A 19567-nucleotide genomic window follows, 5' to 3' on the forward strand; every position below is an offset into this window, starting at 1 on the left:
GGGCCTCTCCGTCTGTCCCTCCAGGAAGCTCCTCGCTTTTCTTCCCGCCAAACCCACACCCCAGGGAAGGGGCGGGGGTCGAGCGGCAGGTGGATCCGGGCTGCGCTGGCGGGCGGCCCTCCCCTCCCCTCCCCTCCCCTCCCCTCGGTCCCGCCTCTCCGGGTCCCCTCCCTCCCCGGCCGGCGGGGCGGTCCCAGGCCCCGCGCCCGCCGCGTCCTGGGCGGCTGCAGCCAGGTGCGCCACGGCCCCACGATGCGCGGGTGGCTGCTGCTGGCGCTGTGCGCGCTGCTCCCCGGGGCGGCGGCGGGGGGCTCGGGAGGGCTCTACCCGCACCGCACGATGCTCGACGCCGAGGGCGCCTACTGGCTGGGCTGGGGCCCGCGGGGCGGACGCCTAGGCTTCCGCCTCGAGGTGCGCACGGCGGGCTACGTGGGCTTCGGCTTCTCGCCCGCGGGGACCATGGCCGCGGCCGACATCGTCGTGGGCGGAGTGGCCCACGGGCGGCCCTACCTCCAGGTAAGCGCGGCCCCGCTGGCTCCCGCACGCACCCCTGAGCCCGGCCACCGGCTGTCTGCGGACCCTTCCCCCGCGCACCTGCCCGCGTCCCCTGGTCCCGGCGGGAGAGGAGGGGTCCCAGCTTCGGAGACCACCCCGACTGCTCGGAATCGGGGAGGCGGAGCGGGCGCCCCGTCTGTCGGGGAGCCCGGGGCGGGGCTGAGGACGGACACCCCAGCCCCTAAGAAGGGGTCCCCACGAAGCGCGGGGAGGGTGCCCTTCTGGGCAGCTAGGAAGCCGCGTTTAGACACCCTCGTAAGGGAACGTACCCCAGGCAGAATCCCCTGTTAGGTGATAAATACTTTTCTTTTGCTTGCTTTCATAGACAACAAAAGTTAATTTGATTTTCCTTGCTGCCAATTTGCTTTGAGGGAACTGGAGTAGCAATGATGCCCGTTCATAAATGCTTTTATTCCTAGGAGAAGAAAGGTGAAAAGGGAAAGGGGGAGAGAGAGAAAGAGGGGGGAGAAAGGCAGAGGACACAGAGAGAGGGAGGGGAGAGGGAGGGGAGAGAGAGGAGGGAGGGATTGCAAAACCCAGAATGATTAGGTGGTTAGGTTCTCTGGAATTTAATCTCAGGGAAGGCACACTGTGTTATTTATCGAAGTTCATCCAGAAATACTGCCCGTCGCTGATAGTCCAGATGATGAAAACTCCTGTTGTTCTGGAGCCAACTTAAGGCTTTGATAGTATTGAATCAATGTTCCCTGTGGATTGCTGTGGATTTCTCAGTGATTTTATCCCTGACTTCTCCAGTGGAGTCCCACAATGTTCTAACTGTGATGCCCTAACCTTTGAACCCTGATTCTGGCACTAAGCTGTTGACTCTGGCTAGAAATAAAGTGACAGCACTCACTAAAAGCTCAAAATTGCCCAATTATCTGTTTTTTAAATAAATGAATTATTTCATTCCAAAACAAGTATGTTACAATTCCAATAAAGTTTTATGAGGATCTTGTTCACTGATGTATAACATTTCTGCCACTGTAGCACCTCAGACATTACATTTGTTAGGCTAGGATTGGACCCCAAACTCAGGCCCCACTGGGGGAGTGACTTCCTCTACTGGGATAGAAAGTAGAGGAAAAAATAAGAGTAATAAAAAATCAACCTCAATTATGAAAACCAATGAAAGGCAGAGAGGCAAGTCGCATTTCTCTTTAGACCAGGTTTAGTATCAGGGTGCCTTATTTCGTCTGTTAATCATCAGTAGGTAACAAAGTGCCCCAACACATAGCACTGTTTTGCGCAGGAATCTGTAACATGAGCAGGGCTTGCTGAGATCAGCCCTTTCTGCTCTGCTTCATGTCAGCTCCACCGTGGGTGGCTGGAAGCATCTGAATGCGTGCTCACCTCACCTCAGTAGGTGGCTGCCCCAAAGAGTGGACACCCTGGGAGGGTCAAGTGGAAAGCCCTGTGTGACTTAACCTTGACTCATCTGCTGTGTCTTTTGCTGTCGCTTTTGGCTCACCAGTCCAAGAGGGGACACAGATTCTGCCCTGCCGTCGTGGGAGTGGAGCACGTTCAGTGTAGCCATCTGCCTCATCCATCCTGTGTGGTCTGCCACAGTCCTCCCCACCACCACCGTTTTTGAGTGCTTATCTACACGGATCCACTCTCTGGCCACTACTTCAATTGGGAGGCATTGTTTACTTATCCAGCATTCCTCCCCCCAGCCTCCCCAGCTAGAAGTTTGGGCAATAGTTGGTAACTTTTCCACTCTCCCATCCCACACTCGGGCATCTCCTTTCCTCTGGCCCTCCCTGGAGTGAGTTCTGAACTCTGGCCACCCCATTCCTCAGTGGTTGACAGTCACTAATCAGGGTTAGACCCAATGAGAGCCCCTGCAGAGGGCACGGTGACATTTGCCTGCAGGCTTAGGGAGTTAAAAAATCAGATTTTGAATTTCCTTATGTCACCGCAGCAGGTTTAGCTGCCCTTCACACTGTACCTGGAGAGCTACCATTATGGAAAATTTCCAGATCCACTGTATAGCCTGCCGGGAGATATCTCCTCCAAGTGTGCATGACCAGGTATTATCGATGTGGGAAAGAGAAGACGGAGATGCTGTGCTTGTGAACCAGAGCCAGTCTAGGCAGGCTGGGGAGAAATCACTCTGGGGAGCTTGCACTTGTGAAGCGTCCGCTCGGGGTGCTTCGAGGTCAGTTTCTACCATCTTTGACAGAAGGACCAGAGCTGGGGGCCAGAAGCACTTCGTCCTTTGGGTTGACTTTCAGAACCTCATGATCTTGTCTCAGGGAACCAGCTCGACTCTCCTTTCCCTGATGGATGGTGTCCTTCCCCTGTTCTTTGCCCTTTTTTGACACAGAGCAACCCCACCCCCTCCCAAGCCATTTAGCAACTGTGAGTGCCCATTTGAGGCAAGTAATCCTGAGGATGAATGAATGCCCAGTTTGTCTGAGTGAGAGAAGAGGGAGGCATTGTCCATGTGCCTGTGGAATTTGCACAAAAATGGATTCACCCTTCTTATGGGGCCAGGCGTCTAGTGAATGGTGGCCCCAGCATGTCATCATTTATTAGAGCCTTGTTCAGAAACAAACCTCTCTGTGCCTAGAAGTGTCTTCAGCAGCAGGGTAATTGCTGCCGGGCTGCTCACTGAGAAAGTGCTTAGAGCTGGTTTGCAATCACAGAAAACAGTGAGCATTCTTTGTGGTTAACGATGTGCTTCTTTTTAAAGAGCACCCCAGCCAAAGGCAACAAAGAAATGTTTGGAAAGCAAATTGAAAGCTGTAGGGGAAAGACAAGAAAGTGTGCAACCCTGACACAGCTCAGCTGGAGCTTTGTTAAGAGATATTTATAAGTCTTTGGATGATGATGCCCCCGCCTCCGATTTCCAGATGACAGGGGGCCTTTCCAGGCTTCATGCTTGGTGTGTTAGTAATGGGGACACACGCGCCAGTGTACTGAGACGTGATGATGCTCTTCAGCTGTGTGCAGCGGATTTTGTAATTAGCCCAGGAAGTGAGCTGGCCCAACCGCCAAGGAAACAGTTCACCTGAATTGCCAAACAGGGTTCAAGGCTTCAGGCGGCCAGTGGCTTACTTCTGGAGTCTTGGAAGGAGAGGCAGGCGTCCACTTCAAAGGAACTGGACAGTGGTTGACTGTAATAGGTCCCTACTAAAATAAAGTTGCTGGCAACAGAGAGGAACTCATTCCACATCCTCGAGTTCCTGGAAATGTTTGATCCATACGGGATAAGTAAAACTCTGTAGAGGGAAGCCTCAGGATGCTTTTTATTATAATTTAAAACAAATTACTAATAAAGAACTTTCAAGCAGAAAAATATATCTGTAGGCAACATCTTCCAAATCTATACTTAGACCTTAGACATATACATCTTAGCTTATAAGGACAGCATACAGCATATTTGCGAAGGTTTCTGCTAAAATAATTTTAACTGGATATTTTTGTTAACTGTAGGATTGGGATAATGTATCTAAATGCTACACAAATCCTGTACAGATTTTCTGGTGCATTTAATCGAGCCAAAATTATGAGAAAATCTTCATACCTTTCTTGCTTTTATAGGTTAAATGTTGATGTTTTGTTTATTTACTTGATGCCTCTTAAAAGCATGGAGTCCTGTCCTCCACCTCTCTCCCCAGTTTTGCAGGTGAGGTGACTGAACCTTAGCCAGTATTAAAGGGCTCGTGGAGGGAGGACCCCAGGTGTGCAGCTTGCCCTTATTTCCTCTGAACCCTGGTTTGGGGCGCTTTCTTCTCCTGCAAGAAGCTTCCATAAAAATGCATTCCAGGGCGGGGATTTAGCTCAGTGGTTCCAGCACCTGCCTCGCAGCGCAAGGACCTGAGTTCGATCCCCGGTACCAGAAAAACAAAACAAAACAAAACAAAAATGCATTCCAGTTTTCTGCCCAAATAATGAAAGACTATGTATAATAAAATGCACTTTTAAATAGACTGATAAAATCATAGTATTTTTCTTGCTACTTTTGTTCCATTATAAATGTTATAGATATATATTTCTATGCTATGATTTTTTAAAGTGATGTTTCTTATTATGTGCCCTACATTTTGATGTCCTTAACATGCTATTTCCTCTGATTCTCACAATAGTCCTGTGAGCTCAATACCTTATTTCTCTCATTTTGTGGATGTACAAGCCCTGTGTTCCAGATTTGTGGTTTTTGCATGGCTGCTTCAGTGAAGTATTCACGCATAGATAGAAAATGCTGGACTGATCATTCATTCATTCATTCAACCAGTATTTATTGGGTATTTATTGACAATTCTATATGCCCCCAATACAGCATTGAATGAGATGAGATCAGGCATATTTTGGAACTCATATTTTGATAGGTGGCAGCAGTGAACAAATAAATAAGAAAGAAAAATCCCAAGAAGTGGTAAGTGCTGAATAGAAAATTAAAATAGAGTGGTGTGGTAAGTATTGGCTCTGTGGTTATTTCTGATTAGGATACTAATAATCAAAACATGAAGGAAAACAAGAGTCCTGAATTTTAGAGGTTGTTTTTGGAAATTAATAATAGTATTTACAATTCAAAATATTACATACTATGAAGAGAATCCAGCATGGATATCTAAGAACCACTCAGAAGATCCTGAATATAGGAAACTATCTGCTTGGAGAAAATACAGTATTTTTTAAAAAGGTGTCTAACTGGACGGTCTTTCTTGTCCTTTTCTGTAGCAGTGTTGCACAGTGGTTAACTAAGTTTGACCAAAATCTCTCAAACTCTAGTTGGTGGTTTTGTACAAGTTTCTTTCTTAATACTGTCTATGAATGTTTTTCTCTTATATTCTGTATTCTTCTTCATCTTAAAAATAGTTGAGAAGAAGATCAACACATCAACATTTATCTGGAGAAGACATCCATCTTTCTTGAAATTTTTGAATGAAAAATTTGAAACCTCAATTTCTCAGGAAAAAACTGAATTGCTGATTTTTAATTTTCCCGCACAGTTTATGCACAGAAAACCTCATTTATACAAACAAACTCCTGGTAGATGCAGCCATGTAGACACTAGGCGTCTGGTACCTTGGACACCTAAACCCCTTTGGACCAACAGCTAGGGCAAGGATGGATTTATGCAATGGCAAATTGCAGTCCAGAGTTGATAGACAGCTGAGAACTGGGAAGGTTACTTCCTACTCTGTGAGAAATTCCTAAACTTACCTGTGTACAGAAGCATTAGAGGATCTTTTAAAAGAATTTCCATGGCCAGACAACCTCCCTACTCCAAGCCAATGGAAGTGTAATATCACTTACTTGTACCAGAGCATTAACATATCTCAGGCTTCTCAGATGATTCCAGCATGGAGGCAAGAGTGGTAACTACTGACTTTACATGGTCAAGCTCTTTGCTAGGAATCATGTGACTCTTAACTGCAGAAGCTCAGAAAATTCTGGGCCCAGGATACAAAGCAGAATTCCACACAGAGCCATTCAGAGTGACCCTTTGGTGTTTGGACTAGCATATGCTTGGACATTTAACCATAGTGTGGGGTTTCCTGGCATGGAAACACTTTTGAGATTAATTTAATGATTTGTTGATAGTTCTAAATACTTCCTCAAATTTAGATGCTGAGACAAGAACAGCAATTTTAAATTTGAGAGTAGAAGCATGTTTCAAAGTATGGTGAACCAGGACTCTCTCCTCCCTCAGCCCTTGGTGTCCTACACACCTTTTGCTGCTGCTAGCTGCTATACTTCTAGGCAACAGGTCTATCTGCCCACAGAGTCTAAAATTTACCAGTTGTGCACCTCACAGGGTAGCAAAAAATTATTTTATTTCATTAATAAATGAATGTCCCAGGTGATTCTTGTATTTAAGCCAAGGGAAGTGTTCTGATATAAAATCTTTGACTAGAATGCATGGTAAAAAAAAAGTGGACTTCCTTTGTATTCGGAAAGACTCTCAAGTGTCTTTCATTACACAAATAGATGATATTTTTTCCCCTCCCTTGCCATTCTCCAAGGCTGCTAATAAGCAATGAGATGGCCCCAAGCTACAGTGGTACCAGGAGAACTTTCATGTGCATGGCAGATGCTCAAGAAATACCTACTGAATAACTGCGGAGCAGTTAAGAGCAGGAAATCTCTGAGACTGGGTCTGAATCCCAGCGCTGCTTGCTGCTTGTTCCTTGTGTGGCTCTTGGTGGACTCCTTGAACCTCTCCAAGGGGCAGTTTCCCCTTGTGCAGCAAGGAAAGCATGACCTGTAATTCGTGGGCCTTTGTGAGGATTAAGTGAAATAGGTCTGTAAAACTCCTAGCAGGGTTGTGAGGTGTTGAAAGTACTAGTGGGAAAGAGTTATTACTGCGGCGTGTCAGTCACTTAGTGAGCTGTGAGACTTGTCAGATTACATAGAGACAAATACCGCAGCTTTTCAACTTGGGGAAGAGGTGTGCAGCTCATGTGTACATGGGTAAGATAGATTGCAATGTTTGAAAAATAACTGAGGACAAACTTTAAGCAATTAATTGGTTTTGAACATTTTTCAAGCATCAGTGAGTAGAGGCCACCATCGTTTCAATAAACATAACTTATAGGATAAGACTGCATGGTGTTTTTGCATTTTATTTACTTCATGTACATTAGGATATTATTAAATAAATGATGCATCTGTATGATAGGCATCTTTCTGGGTTTCTCATGTTATCCTTGTAGAATATGTATTAATAAAATTAAATTCATTGTAAGCACAAATATTTAACACCCATACTAAAAACATGTTAATAGGCAGGCTACATTAGAATATAGAATGAGAACTTAAAAGATAGCATTATATTGAAATAATGAAGGGAAACTAAAAGTTAAAAAGTCATTGAGTATAGAAGTAAAATTCAACAACTTCATTGAGAAATTATTTCTATATGTACAAAATGTGTAAAATTGTACTAAGTTTAAATTCATATGAAAAAGGCCTAAATATTAGTTCATTTTCAGCTCACTGTTGTGTGACTGCTTATCTGAATGTAATACACTGTACCAGTCTATAATCTCTACTGTTCGTGTCAAGGGATATAATATCAATATAGTTCTGTACTAGTTTGATCATCCCAGAAGTTCCCTTCTAGAAAGAGCATTTTTAAAGGACAAATCGGTGAATGGAAGCATTCCAAAGGAAGATTACAAGGTTGGTTGAATCTTCTGAGAATCAAGGTACCCGAGGACTGAAAAATAGCTGGCAGTGCTTTCCCTGGAGAAAGAACATCGAGAAAGACATGGTCACTGTCTTTGAAATAGTGAACAGTCTTTCTTAAGAAATGCAGATTAAATACTTCCTATTAGGCTCCAAAAGAAAGAAGGAAAGGAAAGGGAAGGAAGGAAGGAAGGAAGGAAGGAAAAGAAAGAAAAGAAAGTCCCATTTAGCATATTTTAGAGAGAAGATGACTTTAGCTTAGTACAAGAAGAATCTTTCTGACAACCACAGGCACTAAAATGAAATGAGGTGCCCTGTGAGATAGTAAGATCACTGCAGGTGCTAAACACTGATCATCTCTTAAAACAATGTTTTAAAAACAACTTTTTTTTTTTTTGCAATACTGGGGTTTGAACCCAGGGCCTTACACATTACTAAGTAAGCACTCTACGACCGAGCTACACCTCCAGCCTGAAATATTTTTGAGAGAAATCCTCTGTGGTGGGAGCCGGGATTATGGCTTTCAGGTTAGTGTGATGCTGAACATATCTTTACTCCACATCTATGCTTTTAGGTTATTCAAAAACTTAACAACAAAAAAAGAAATTAACAGAAAGGAAGTTGTTAGCTACTATGAAACTATATTTACTGTCTTTAAAACTTGACTCAAGAAGTCCTAATCTCTGTGGATAAGTGTGTGTTTAACTGTCATAAGAATATTTCATCTCTTGTTATAAATTTCATAATGCATTTAAATTATGTATTTTGGATATATATTCATTTTAAAATCTGACCAAAAAAAGAAAATACTTTATCACTTGTGTATAACCAAAGCAAGAATTTGGAGGGCTTCAGGAGCAAAGCCAAGTGTGAAGTTGAGCTTCTGAGTCCCCCCACTGGTGCATCTCTTTGACCTAAGGCCACATTCTCTGTCTCATCAGCTGTCCAGCCCAACGTTTAGTCTTCTCAAACTTCACCTGATTTACCTCCAGCCTGTTTCCTACCTAGTTCAGTAAATGGCACTTCTTGAAGGTTCCAGTCAAAAGTTAGGGCTCATTCTTGTTTCTTCTTCTTCTCTCACCTTGTATATTAAGCTCATCTTCAGATTTGGATGAATCTCTCTCCTAACGTATCTAAAACCTGACTCCTTCTCTCCAGTATTTCACTACCCCTGAAGCTTGAGCCAGTGGAACTGCTAGTATACCCCCACGTGTTTGTGGTCAGCATTCTTACACGCACGCACACACACACACACACACACACACACACTCAGACACTCTAGGATGAGGGAAAAGGAAAGAAAGAAGGGTGGGAAGGAGGGAAGGAGGGAGCAAGGGAACAAAAGGAAGGGTAGAAGGAAGGAAGAAAGGAAAGGAGGGGAGGAGGGAGGAAAAAAGGGAGCGAAAGAAGGTTGTAAAGGAGAGAAGAAACCAACTTTCACCTCACCTTTTATTCCTTGCATGAAGTAAGTCATGGAAAGTTAAGAGTGGTCATCTAAGAATGTTTTAAAAATGTAATGATGAGATAAAAATGATAACAAAATAATATTAATTGAATGGTGAAATCTGAGATTGTTTTTCTGCTGAAGTATATTAGAGATGAAGAATAAAAGTCTTGATTTTATTATGTATGCCTGATAGTTCTGTACTTAGAGTTAAATATTAAATTATTCAGTATGAAAACTGAAATGAGGTGATGGTCTGTGGGCAGACATTTAGGGTGTGTGTTTCAGAAGGTGGCACTGACAGAATACACGGATTGTGTAGGTGGCCTCCCGTTAGAAAGCAAGCTGTGGCTTCATTTGGGGCATGCTGGTAGGTATTTTTCACATCTCATTAGATTCAGCATTTTAGTTTTATCTGGCATGATTTCTAAAGACACAAAGCCTTTCTATTTTGACATTCCCCTTACATTTCTAAGATTAGTGAAGAAATAACATTTTAAAATTTCTGAAATCTAAAGATTGTTTACACAGTTTGCTCATGTAGTTTTATGATATTTTTTAGGATCAGAGATTCTTCCTAGCACAAAATATTTATGATTATACCATCAATATTATGAAACCACCAGAACACTTATAGAAATTGATACTACACACGGAAATGTTTGAAGTGACATAGCTTTTGAGATTGAGGAAAAGAAGAAAAACTGCAGGCACCTGTTGAGGAAAATGAGGACAGATGGTAGGATCTCCCTGCAGCTGCGCTTACATCCAGCCCTCCAGGCGAATCCAAAGAATATTCATTTCTTTTATCACACACAGAGGAGTTTTCACTTCATGCTGTTTAACTCAGCGTTAGTCAAAGCTTTAGTCTGTAGAAGATATTTTCATTGAAGAGGTTGGAAAAAAACTGACAAATGAGTGAGAGTCAATTTAACATCTGTGTAATCATGTTTTAGAACAAGAGGTCACAGCAATCTTGTCAATTATCAAAGCTGGCATTTGGGTTGTTATCTTAGTTTGGAAGTCACAGTGTTCGCACTGTCTTGTTCAGTGATGAATGTCAACTCCCTGCCAAATTCTGCTGATGATACTTTCCTCTTGCCGTACAGCATTTTGAAATCTGAGTTCCGTATCTTGGCTGCAATAAACATGGGCATGTAAATATCCCTATAGCATGCTGACTTTAATTTCCTTCAGACACTGTATACACCAATGAATGGTGTAGCTGGATCAAATGGTAGCTCTTTTAGTTTTTGGAGGATCCTCTATAGTGGCTGTACTAGTTTATATTTCTGTCAGCAGTTTAAAAGGGTCCTTTATCATTTATTGTTTTTGTATCTTTTTTTTTTTTTTTTTGAGACAGGGTCTTTCTATGTAGTTCAAGCCTGCCTTGAACTCACTGTGTAGCCCAGGCTGACCTTAAGCTCACAGCATTCCTCTTGCCTCAGCTTCCCAAGTACTGGAATTACAGGGGTGCACCAGGACACCTAGCAGTGTTTTCTGTATTCTTAACAAAAGTCATTCTAGGGTAAGATGAAATCTCAGTGTAGTTTTGATGTGCATTTTCCTAATGGCTAGAGCTGTTGAATATTTTTTTCAGGTACATATTAGCCATTTGAACTTCTTTTGAGAAGTGTCTGTTTAATTCATTTGCCTCTTTATTGATTGGACTATTTGATTTTTTTGGAGTTAAATTTTTTGAGTTATTCCTCTTTTGGAACTCAGAGAAGTTTTTTTTGACAAGGCTGAGGATTAACTTTATTATTGAAGTTCATTAACAGGTTCTCAAGGGTAGCAGGTAATATTTTATCTGGGAAGATATAAACACATGTACATGATCAATATAATATTTCACAATAAAAACAAAAAATAATGCCAGAATGACAATCCACATTGAAGCTGAGCTAGGTATTTGAGTTAGAATGCGACCGAGATCTACATAAAACCATTCGTATGGGGTAATCTGACTTCATATGGCTCTCTGCAGAACACTGAAATTAAGTTCAAAGAAGCATGCCATTCACCTGTTAGTCTTTATATTTACTTTAAAAACATGTACATATTTTTACTCTTCAATTCTTCTAAAAATTTATAGAATCATGATTTTCTGATTCCCTAATCCTCTTATTCCCATTAAACCTATTTTTAAAAATTAATTCTTAATTGTAAACTGCTTTTACTTATCAGTATTTTACTTAACATTTATAATACATACAATATATTTAATGCATAGATTATACAATTAAATTTTGATAGTGGCTGTGACATTGGAACATAGTAATGATTATGCACCATGAGTGAGCAATGTACCTACTTTCTTTTTAAAGTTCTGTGATAAGAAGCACTCTGGGAAGATGGCCATGGACTAGCCTTTACCATTTTTATCTCAGAACCGCATTTGGGTCCATTTGCTAAGTGGAACAGGGAATTGAGAGAGGGTGTGATTTAATTCTAACTCTAGAGGTTGAGATCAGATAGAGTGAAAATGAACTGGGAAATTTCCTCACACATCTCATGAGAAGTATATAGCATGACTTCTTGAATATCAGCATCTAGTAGACATCATCAGTATTTGAACTCTTAATTGGGCAGTGTTTTACTGTGTCAATTCCATTCTTCAGGGGGTCTTTTTCCCTGTCGGATGATAATAGCACAATAACTATCCCTTTGATTATCCACTTGAATAACATTTATACCTCTGTCAAACTGCCAGGAAACTCTTAAGCTTGTTGAACATTTCTTTTAAATTTAGTTGCTCTAAATCTCAATGCTGATCATTTCAAGAATGAGTTTTGAGTGGCTCACTTTTTTTCTCCTTGCTTTCTCTCAACAGGAATAGTTGAATGACACAAAACTTGGAACTCAGAATATATTTTTTTGCCTTTTTCTTTGCTTTTACCTCACTTAACTGTGCATGTAAGATTGGCCAAAATGCCATCTGTGCTGTATAATATTGACACCACTGAGGCTCTGTTTGATGCTGTCCCTGAATTTTTTTAGTACAGAAGGAAGAAAACAGATAGCACTGAGAAATACTGTACATCTTTTGGTTTTTAACAAAGATTTCTCATTTTAATTAAAAAGATAATCATCAGAACATTCCTAAACTTAACAGAACCATTTATTTTTTTATTTTTTGTGATACTAATGTTTTATTTATTTATTTTTTGTATATCCTTTTATTGGTACATTTTAGGTATACAGTATAATGACATTCATCATTGGAGATATGCACCTTTACATACTCTCTTGGTTTTTATTTTTTCCCCCTTCCCCTGCCCTTTGTTTCCTTTCTTTCATTTTCTCATATTAATTCCATTCCCTTCTTTCCTTTCCCCTACCCATCCCACTTCGCCTTTGCCCCTTTTCTTCATATTTCACATTATCTATTATACCTTTTAGTCCTTATTTACACTTTCAGTTTCTCACACTAGAGAAACTATTCGGTATTTACACACGTGTGTCCTATTTATTTCACTTAAGAGTATCGCCTCAATGTGCATCCATTTAGCAATAAAAGTCTCTAATTTCCCATTTTTGATGGCTGAGTAGTACTCCATTTTATTAAAAAAACATATTTTCTGGATCCAGTCTCCAGTTGATGGGCATTTGGGCTGTTTCCAAGTTTTAGCTATTACAAACTGTGCTGCTATGAACATGGGTGCACATATATCACTGTGGTATGATTCTTTTAATTCTTTGGGGATGATACCCAGCAGTGGAATAGCTGGGTGAAATGGGACTTCCAGTCCTAGTTCTTTGAGGTATCTCCATACTGATTTCCACAGAGGTTGCACCAGTCTACACTCCCACCAGCAGTGGAGCAGTGTTCCTCTTTCGCCACAGCCCCGCCAGCATTTGTTATTGGTTGATTTCATGATAGCAGCTATTCTTTCTGGAGTGAGGTGGAATCTCAGTGTTGTTTTCATTTGCATCTCTCAAATGACCAGTGATGTTGAACATTTTTTCATGTATTTATTTACTATTTCTACTTCTTTGTCTGAGAAATGTCTGTTCATTTCAGATGCCCATTTTTGGGTTGGGTCTTTAAATTTGGGAGGTCTGATTTTTTTTTTTAAGTTCTTTATACATTGGAGATAGTAGGCCTTTGTCTGAGGGACCGCTGGTGAAAATTTTTTCCCACATTGTGGATTGTCTCTTCACACCGCTGGTGGTTTCTCTTGCTGTGCAGAAGCTTTTTAATAAAATGAGATCCTACTTGTTGATTGTGCTAATTCACAGGCAACTGAGGTTTTGTTCGTAAAGTCTTTTCCCAATGTCTTCAAGAGTTCTACCTAACCTCTGTTCCAGCCGGTTCAGAGTTTCTGTTTTTATATTTAGATCTTCAATCCATTTCAATTTTAGTTTAGTGCCTGGTGAGAGATATAGGTCTAGTTTTAGTCTCTTTGGCAAGTTGAAACCCAGTTTTTCCAGCACCATTTATTAAAGAGGCTATCTTTCCTCCAGTGAGGGTGTTTGGCTCCTTTGTCCAAGAAGAGGTGGCTGAGTGTGTCTGGAGTTGTTTCTGCATCTTCTAATCTGTTCCACTGGTCCTCAGGTCTGTTTCTTTGCCAATACCATGCTGTTTTTATCACAGTAGCTTTGTAGTATAGTTTCAAGTTGGGGGTTGTAATACCCCCTGCCATATCTCTGTTACCTAGAATTGCTTTTGCTATTCTGAGTCTCTTCTTGTTCCAAATGAATTTTTGGATTGTTTTCTCAAGGTCCATGAAGTATGCTGCTGGGATTTCAATTGGGATTGCATTGAATCTATATAGCAATTTTGGAAGTATGGCCATTTTCACTAAGTTGATCTTTCCTACCCAGGGGCAAGGATTGTCTCTCCATTTTCTGATAATACTTGTACTTCCGATGGCAGTTCTCATGTCCTTTTATCTTCACAATAACTGTATCTACTTATGCAGGAAAGACATGGTGCTTCTTTATAAGTACATGTATTTAAATCAGCATCTTCAATATGCAAGTCAGTCTCCCAAGTACTGAGGATATAAACTGATGTTAGAAAACATTCTGCATGTGGCTTCCCTCTCTCAGAGCTGCTTTTCTTTTTTCTTGTTTATTTAGAATAGCCAGGAAATGCCCTCTTTGTGTAATAGTATTTCAAAGTTGCTCCTTGCATAATTCTGTTTTCTGAATGCTGAGATCACTCCGCTGAGGTTCATGTCCGTGTAGAGGCTAAAATGTTGTCACAGTATTTCTGGACTTTGGTGCCAGAAGTGTGTCATGGCACATCATGCACATCCCAGTTTCTTCTAGCATCTGGTTAAACATTCCACACCAAGGCTTAACCATATGTAAATATAATTGAAAGCAAATGGGAAAATAATCTGTTGTCTGACTTTGGGGGGGGTTCTATTTATAATGCAAGCAACTATGTGTTCTCAGTGTACTCATAATTGGATTAGTAAGAGTATCTATTTCTAGTCAGTTTCCACATAGTTGGGAAGATAATACAATCTCTAGTACATATCACATGCAATATACTACTGAATACAATGCAGTGACATACTGAGGGGAATTTTTCAAGAGAGACTTTGACAGAGGCTGTACATGATAGAGTTTGAACTAAGGTAGAAATTGAAGTGAAATGGAAGTAAGAAGTGGATTTTTTTAAAAGGAAGACTTGATAAGAATAAGGGCTGTCTGTAGAGGTTGGAGGAAGGAGTTAAAGAAGTCTGCAGTTTTGAATTCCAATGGCTGGGAGAGAGGCAGTATCATTAAAGAAGTTTTTGGAAAAGAACTCTTGCACATATACCATGTTTTATTTACTGAGTTTGAAATGATAATAGGATTTTCAAACAAAATGAAATGGGCTTTTGGAAATGTAATGAAGGCAATGATTTGAAACTTGGAGTAGGCAAGATTCCCAAAGAAGTATGGTGACCAGAAGAGTACAGTGGCAAGGACAGAACTGTGAAGATCTTAGGGAAACGGGAAAAAGTAGAGCGAGAGAGCAGCAGAGATGAGTTGTCAGAGGGGGAACCAGCAGTGGCATTTTCTGCAGGTGAAGAGTGTGGATTTCCTTGCGTTGGTCCTGGGACTTGTTCCTCAACTTAGTGGGGAAGAACTCAGTTCATTATTAAATATGACCTCGTCTGTAGGTTAGAAAGTTCAGGAAGTATTCTAGTCCTACATTGCTGAGAGATTTTTGCCATGAATAGTGTTCAATTTCTTTCTGCAGTTGAAATTATTATATGCCTTTTTGAGACTTTTGATATGATGTTTAAACAACTCTTCATAGTTGTGACATACTATCCTTATATTGCTAAGTCCTATTTGCCAATATGTCTATATCTATTTTTAAAGAAATCTGCATCAAGGTCCATGAGAGATTATCAGTCTAACTTTTTGTAAGGTCTTTTACTTGGTATCGGGATAATGCTGGAGTCAAAAAATGAATTGGAGGGCTGGGGATTTAGCTCAGTGATTCCGGCGCCTGCCTTGCAAGCGCGAGGTCCCGAGTTTGATCCCCGGTACCAAAAAAAAAAAAAAAAAAGTTGGAAAGTGCTCCACTCTCCTTTATTTTCTGGAAGAAATTTGTCAACAATTGGCATTACCTGTTTCTTAAATATTTAATGAAATACCAAGTAAAAGCATTTTGGCTTAGAATTTTCTTATAGTGAGTTTTTTCTTTAACCTATTAGTAGCTTGTAAGACTATACAGAATATCTGTGTTTTCGTCAATGAATTTACTGCTTTGTGTCTTTTAAGGACTTTATTTCTGATCTGAATTATCCATTTTTGCCACCAAGATGTACAGATTATTATTAAACTTCTAATGTCTATACAAGCTATTGTAACGTCTTTCAATTAGTTCATTTATGTTTATTTTCTTTTTACCCCAGTGTTTTACTTTTTTCTTTCCCTACTTTCTTTTGATTATAGCTTATGAGTCCATAAAGTGGGTATTTTCCAGAATAGAAAGGAGGCAGGGTAAAAGCTCTCATGTATTGAAGCTGAAATTCTTTCAAAAAAGTGAGAAGTGAGATCATAAGCCGAGGTGGGGAAATTTTGGCATTTTATGCAGAAGAGGTTTAGCATATTTGTTTTGGGAGGTCTCTTGGGAAAACAAGGAATTAACATGGATTTCCAACTTTAGTAAGTGCCCAGCTCAAATCAATAATAACACTGCTTGGCAGATTGAGATATACTATGATCAAAACTGAAGGTATATATCCAAAATAGGTCCTAAAATTGGAATATGTGAAAAAATTATAATGGAATTATGGTGGTAGTTACATAAGTTCACATTTCAATTTCAGTTTCAATAAAAACCACCTACATTTTCCCTCATCGAGTGTCTTAATCACTTTTCTAATCACCAAGACACAATACCTAACTCTTAAAACTTAAAGCCGGGCTGGGATTTAGCTCAGTGGTTTTGCCGCCTGCTGCGCAAGTGCAGGGACCCAAGTTTGATCCCCAGCACCAAAAACAAAACAAAACAAAAAAAACTTAAAGCAGTTGTTATTATTAGATTTGTTTTCGATGGTAGCCATTTGCCTGGAGTAAGATGGTATATCGGTGCAAATTTAATTTGCAATTCTCTGGTGGCCAGCAATAAGGAGCATTTATTTCATGTGTTTATTGACCATTTGGACTTCTTCTGAGAAGTGTTTATTCATTTCAGTTGCCCATTTTTTGACTGGGTTTTTGTTTGGGGAGTCTAATTTTTTTGAGTTCTTTACATATTCTCAATGTTAGTCTTCTGTCTGTGGAATAGTTGCCAAAATTTTTTCCCATTCTTTAGATTGACTCTTCACTCTCTTGGTTGCTTCCTTTGGTGTACAGCAGCTTTTTAATTTGACACGATCCCACCTGTTGATTCTTGGTATTGTTTCTTGTGCCACTAGGGTTCTGTTCAGAAAGTCCTTGCCTACACCTATGTCTTCAAGAATTATACCCATTTTGTCTTCTAGTAGATTATTTCTGTTGTCTCAGAAACATTTTAATATGTATGCTAATTTGTTTCACTTATACTATTAGTTTATCTTAGTTTATTGAAAAGACAGTTTTGTGTTACTATTTTCTTTTTTGTAAGACTTTTTGTGGTTTATGTCTTGTACTCTGAGTAACTACTTTGAAGATAACAATTCACATGTAGTAACTATTGTTATTCTCTTATAATTTTGTTGTAAAATTTTGATTTATTTTTTCATAAAATAAAAAGTAAAACAATCAAATTTATAAATGAAAAAATAATAACAAAGCAGGAGAGCTTTATTTTGGCTCATGCTTTTTAGAAGTTTCAGTCCATGGTTGGCTGGCTCCAAAGAAGAAACAGCATGGCAGCAGGGAATGGTGGAGGAAAAGCTGCCTACCTCATGGCAGCCGGGATGTAGAGATTTAGGGAAGAAGCCAGGGAGGGAGATACACTCTTCTAGGTCATGCCCCCAGTGACCTGTATCTTCTGTCCAGGCCCCACCTCCCAACACCAAAGTAGTTATCGTGCCCCCAGAATCTAATCACCTTCCACAAACCCCACCTATGAGAGCAGAAGGATTTGGGGCACATCTAGATATAAACCATAACCCTGGGTTATCAGTATCAGCTCCTTCTAGACAGCACATTCTCCTAGGAGTCCAGAACTCTGGAATAATTGGCAGCTATGCTTTCTGAATATGAGATATTCATTGGTTTTCAAAGGGTGGATGAGCTCAAGGGATCTTCAGCATTATGTGAGTGAAGCTTCTCCCATTTTCTCAGAGCTAAGTTATCTAGACAACCAGAAAAAGGTGGAATAATTGGAAGAAATTGATATTGTTGAGTGGAAATAGAATGAGTGGAAAATTGGCAAGCTAAGTGGGTATTTTATGGAACTGATGGTTTTGAAAACCTACTTCTAAAACTCCCATAACTATTCTACTCTTTGAACTGATTACAATTTATATTCTACTCTCTTTGTTTGCAAAAACTATGATTACATGAATAATGTAATGAAATATGAGTTCAGTGAAAGAGCTCAGTTGGTTGATCTAAATCCCTTTTTGCCCAAAGACATTCTTTTATTTATATATTGAAAATCTATGTGATTAAAAAAATGGGAAAATCACAGTATCACATTTAAATTATTTTCCCAATCACAACCTGGTTTTCAGAATAAAATTTTTCTCAAACCCTAACTTTAACTGTAGAATATTTTATGTAAAAAAAAAAAAAAAAACTGATGTGACTAGTTTCTAGAAACAGAAAAAATAAAACAAAAATAAATAGACCTGTCCCAATCCATCAGTGACCACTACAGGGTAGAAGGGGGAAAAGTAAAGATTCTGAGGTCAGATGGCCGGGGCTTGACTGTTGCCTTTCCAGTCTGAGTTGTGTAACCCTGGACATGTTGCTTCAGTGCCTACATCTGCAAAGTGGAAAAATAATTGATCTCATAGATTTGATATAAAAATTAAACCAGTTAGTACATGTAACAAGGCCTGGTTCATAGGGTGTACTCATAAGTTGTAATTATTTTACCAGGGTGAAAGATGGCTAGAATGTGCATTGCTAGCAATTAGGGGTTTTCACATATTAAAGAATATATAGACCCTGGATGCCAAAATTTATACACACTTGATAATTATCTTAAAATTAAATTTTATTTAAAATTAAATTCAATTTTATTCCTAAATTTGAATTTAGGAATAAAAATGCCAGATGCTATCCATTTGCATTTGACTTTCATAATTTAAAAGTTTTGTCTTGTGTTTTATGTTTTCTCAGTCAAACATAGCAATCAGTGCTTCAAATATAATTTTAATGTCAATAAAAGTAATTATAATTCTTTTACCATGTATATTCTAAAACTTTTTAAAATATTTTCAAACCTAAAATATCACTAGGACCGAAAAAGGTATAATTCAGGCAAGTTTTGTGTCTTTCGTAAGTGATGAAAATCAGCAGCATCATGTTGATAACTGTCAACATAATAAGCTGATGGTAAAAGGCAGAGTGAAATATCTGGGGAGGAAAATCCAAGTTATATTTCCAATAAAGGAATGAATGGAAAATATGGAACTGACCCTATTATTTCATTTATTCATCTTTTAAAAATCTATCAAGTAGATATACACTGTTTCCAAGACTCTAATGGTAAAACTAAAGCTCTCACAGTTTGATTTCAACTACTGGGCAAGGCTAATGTTTAGGGGGACAGCTGGGAGTCAGATCCTAGCCATTTTGTTTCAAAGCCTACCCTCTTTGCATTGTGCTTGTCTGACTCCTAGAAGTGATAGATGCCACAGAAGAAATTTAGTACAAAAGTTATGGCTGACCCACAAAAACAAAATTGTTTTGAGTTTTTCAATATCTTACAATTCAACTAGTTTCATTTCTTTGAATAATTTTTCATTGCACTTCATTGTAATCAGTATGTGCCTCTAAAGCTTGACCTGAAAAACCTGTACACCCTCCTAT

General features: G+C 39.7%; 1 protein-coding gene across 1 annotated transcript in view; it reads left to right on the forward strand.

Annotated features, from left to right (window-relative positions):
- The first annotated feature begins 216 nt into the window (after nucleotides 1-216).
- Moxd1 (monooxygenase DBH like 1) overlaps nucleotides 217-19567 on the forward strand; it is an 82213-nt gene continuing 62862 nt past the window's right edge. Inside the window, exon 1 of the mRNA XM_004846000.4 lies at nucleotides 217-516. Coding sequence (XP_004846057.1) covers nucleotides 253-516 — 264 coding nt within the window. The 5' untranslated portion in view covers nucleotides 217-252. The remainder of the gene's footprint in view (nucleotides 517-19567) is intronic.

The sequence above is a fragment of the Heterocephalus glaber genome, unplaced genomic scaffold, assembly GCF_053883595.1.
Source record: "Heterocephalus glaber isolate CG9 unplaced genomic scaffold, H.glaber_assembly_v1.0 deba00001550, whole genome shotgun sequence".
In the NCBI taxonomy this organism is placed as follows: domain Eukaryota; kingdom Metazoa; phylum Chordata; class Mammalia; order Rodentia; family Bathyergidae; genus Heterocephalus; species Heterocephalus glaber.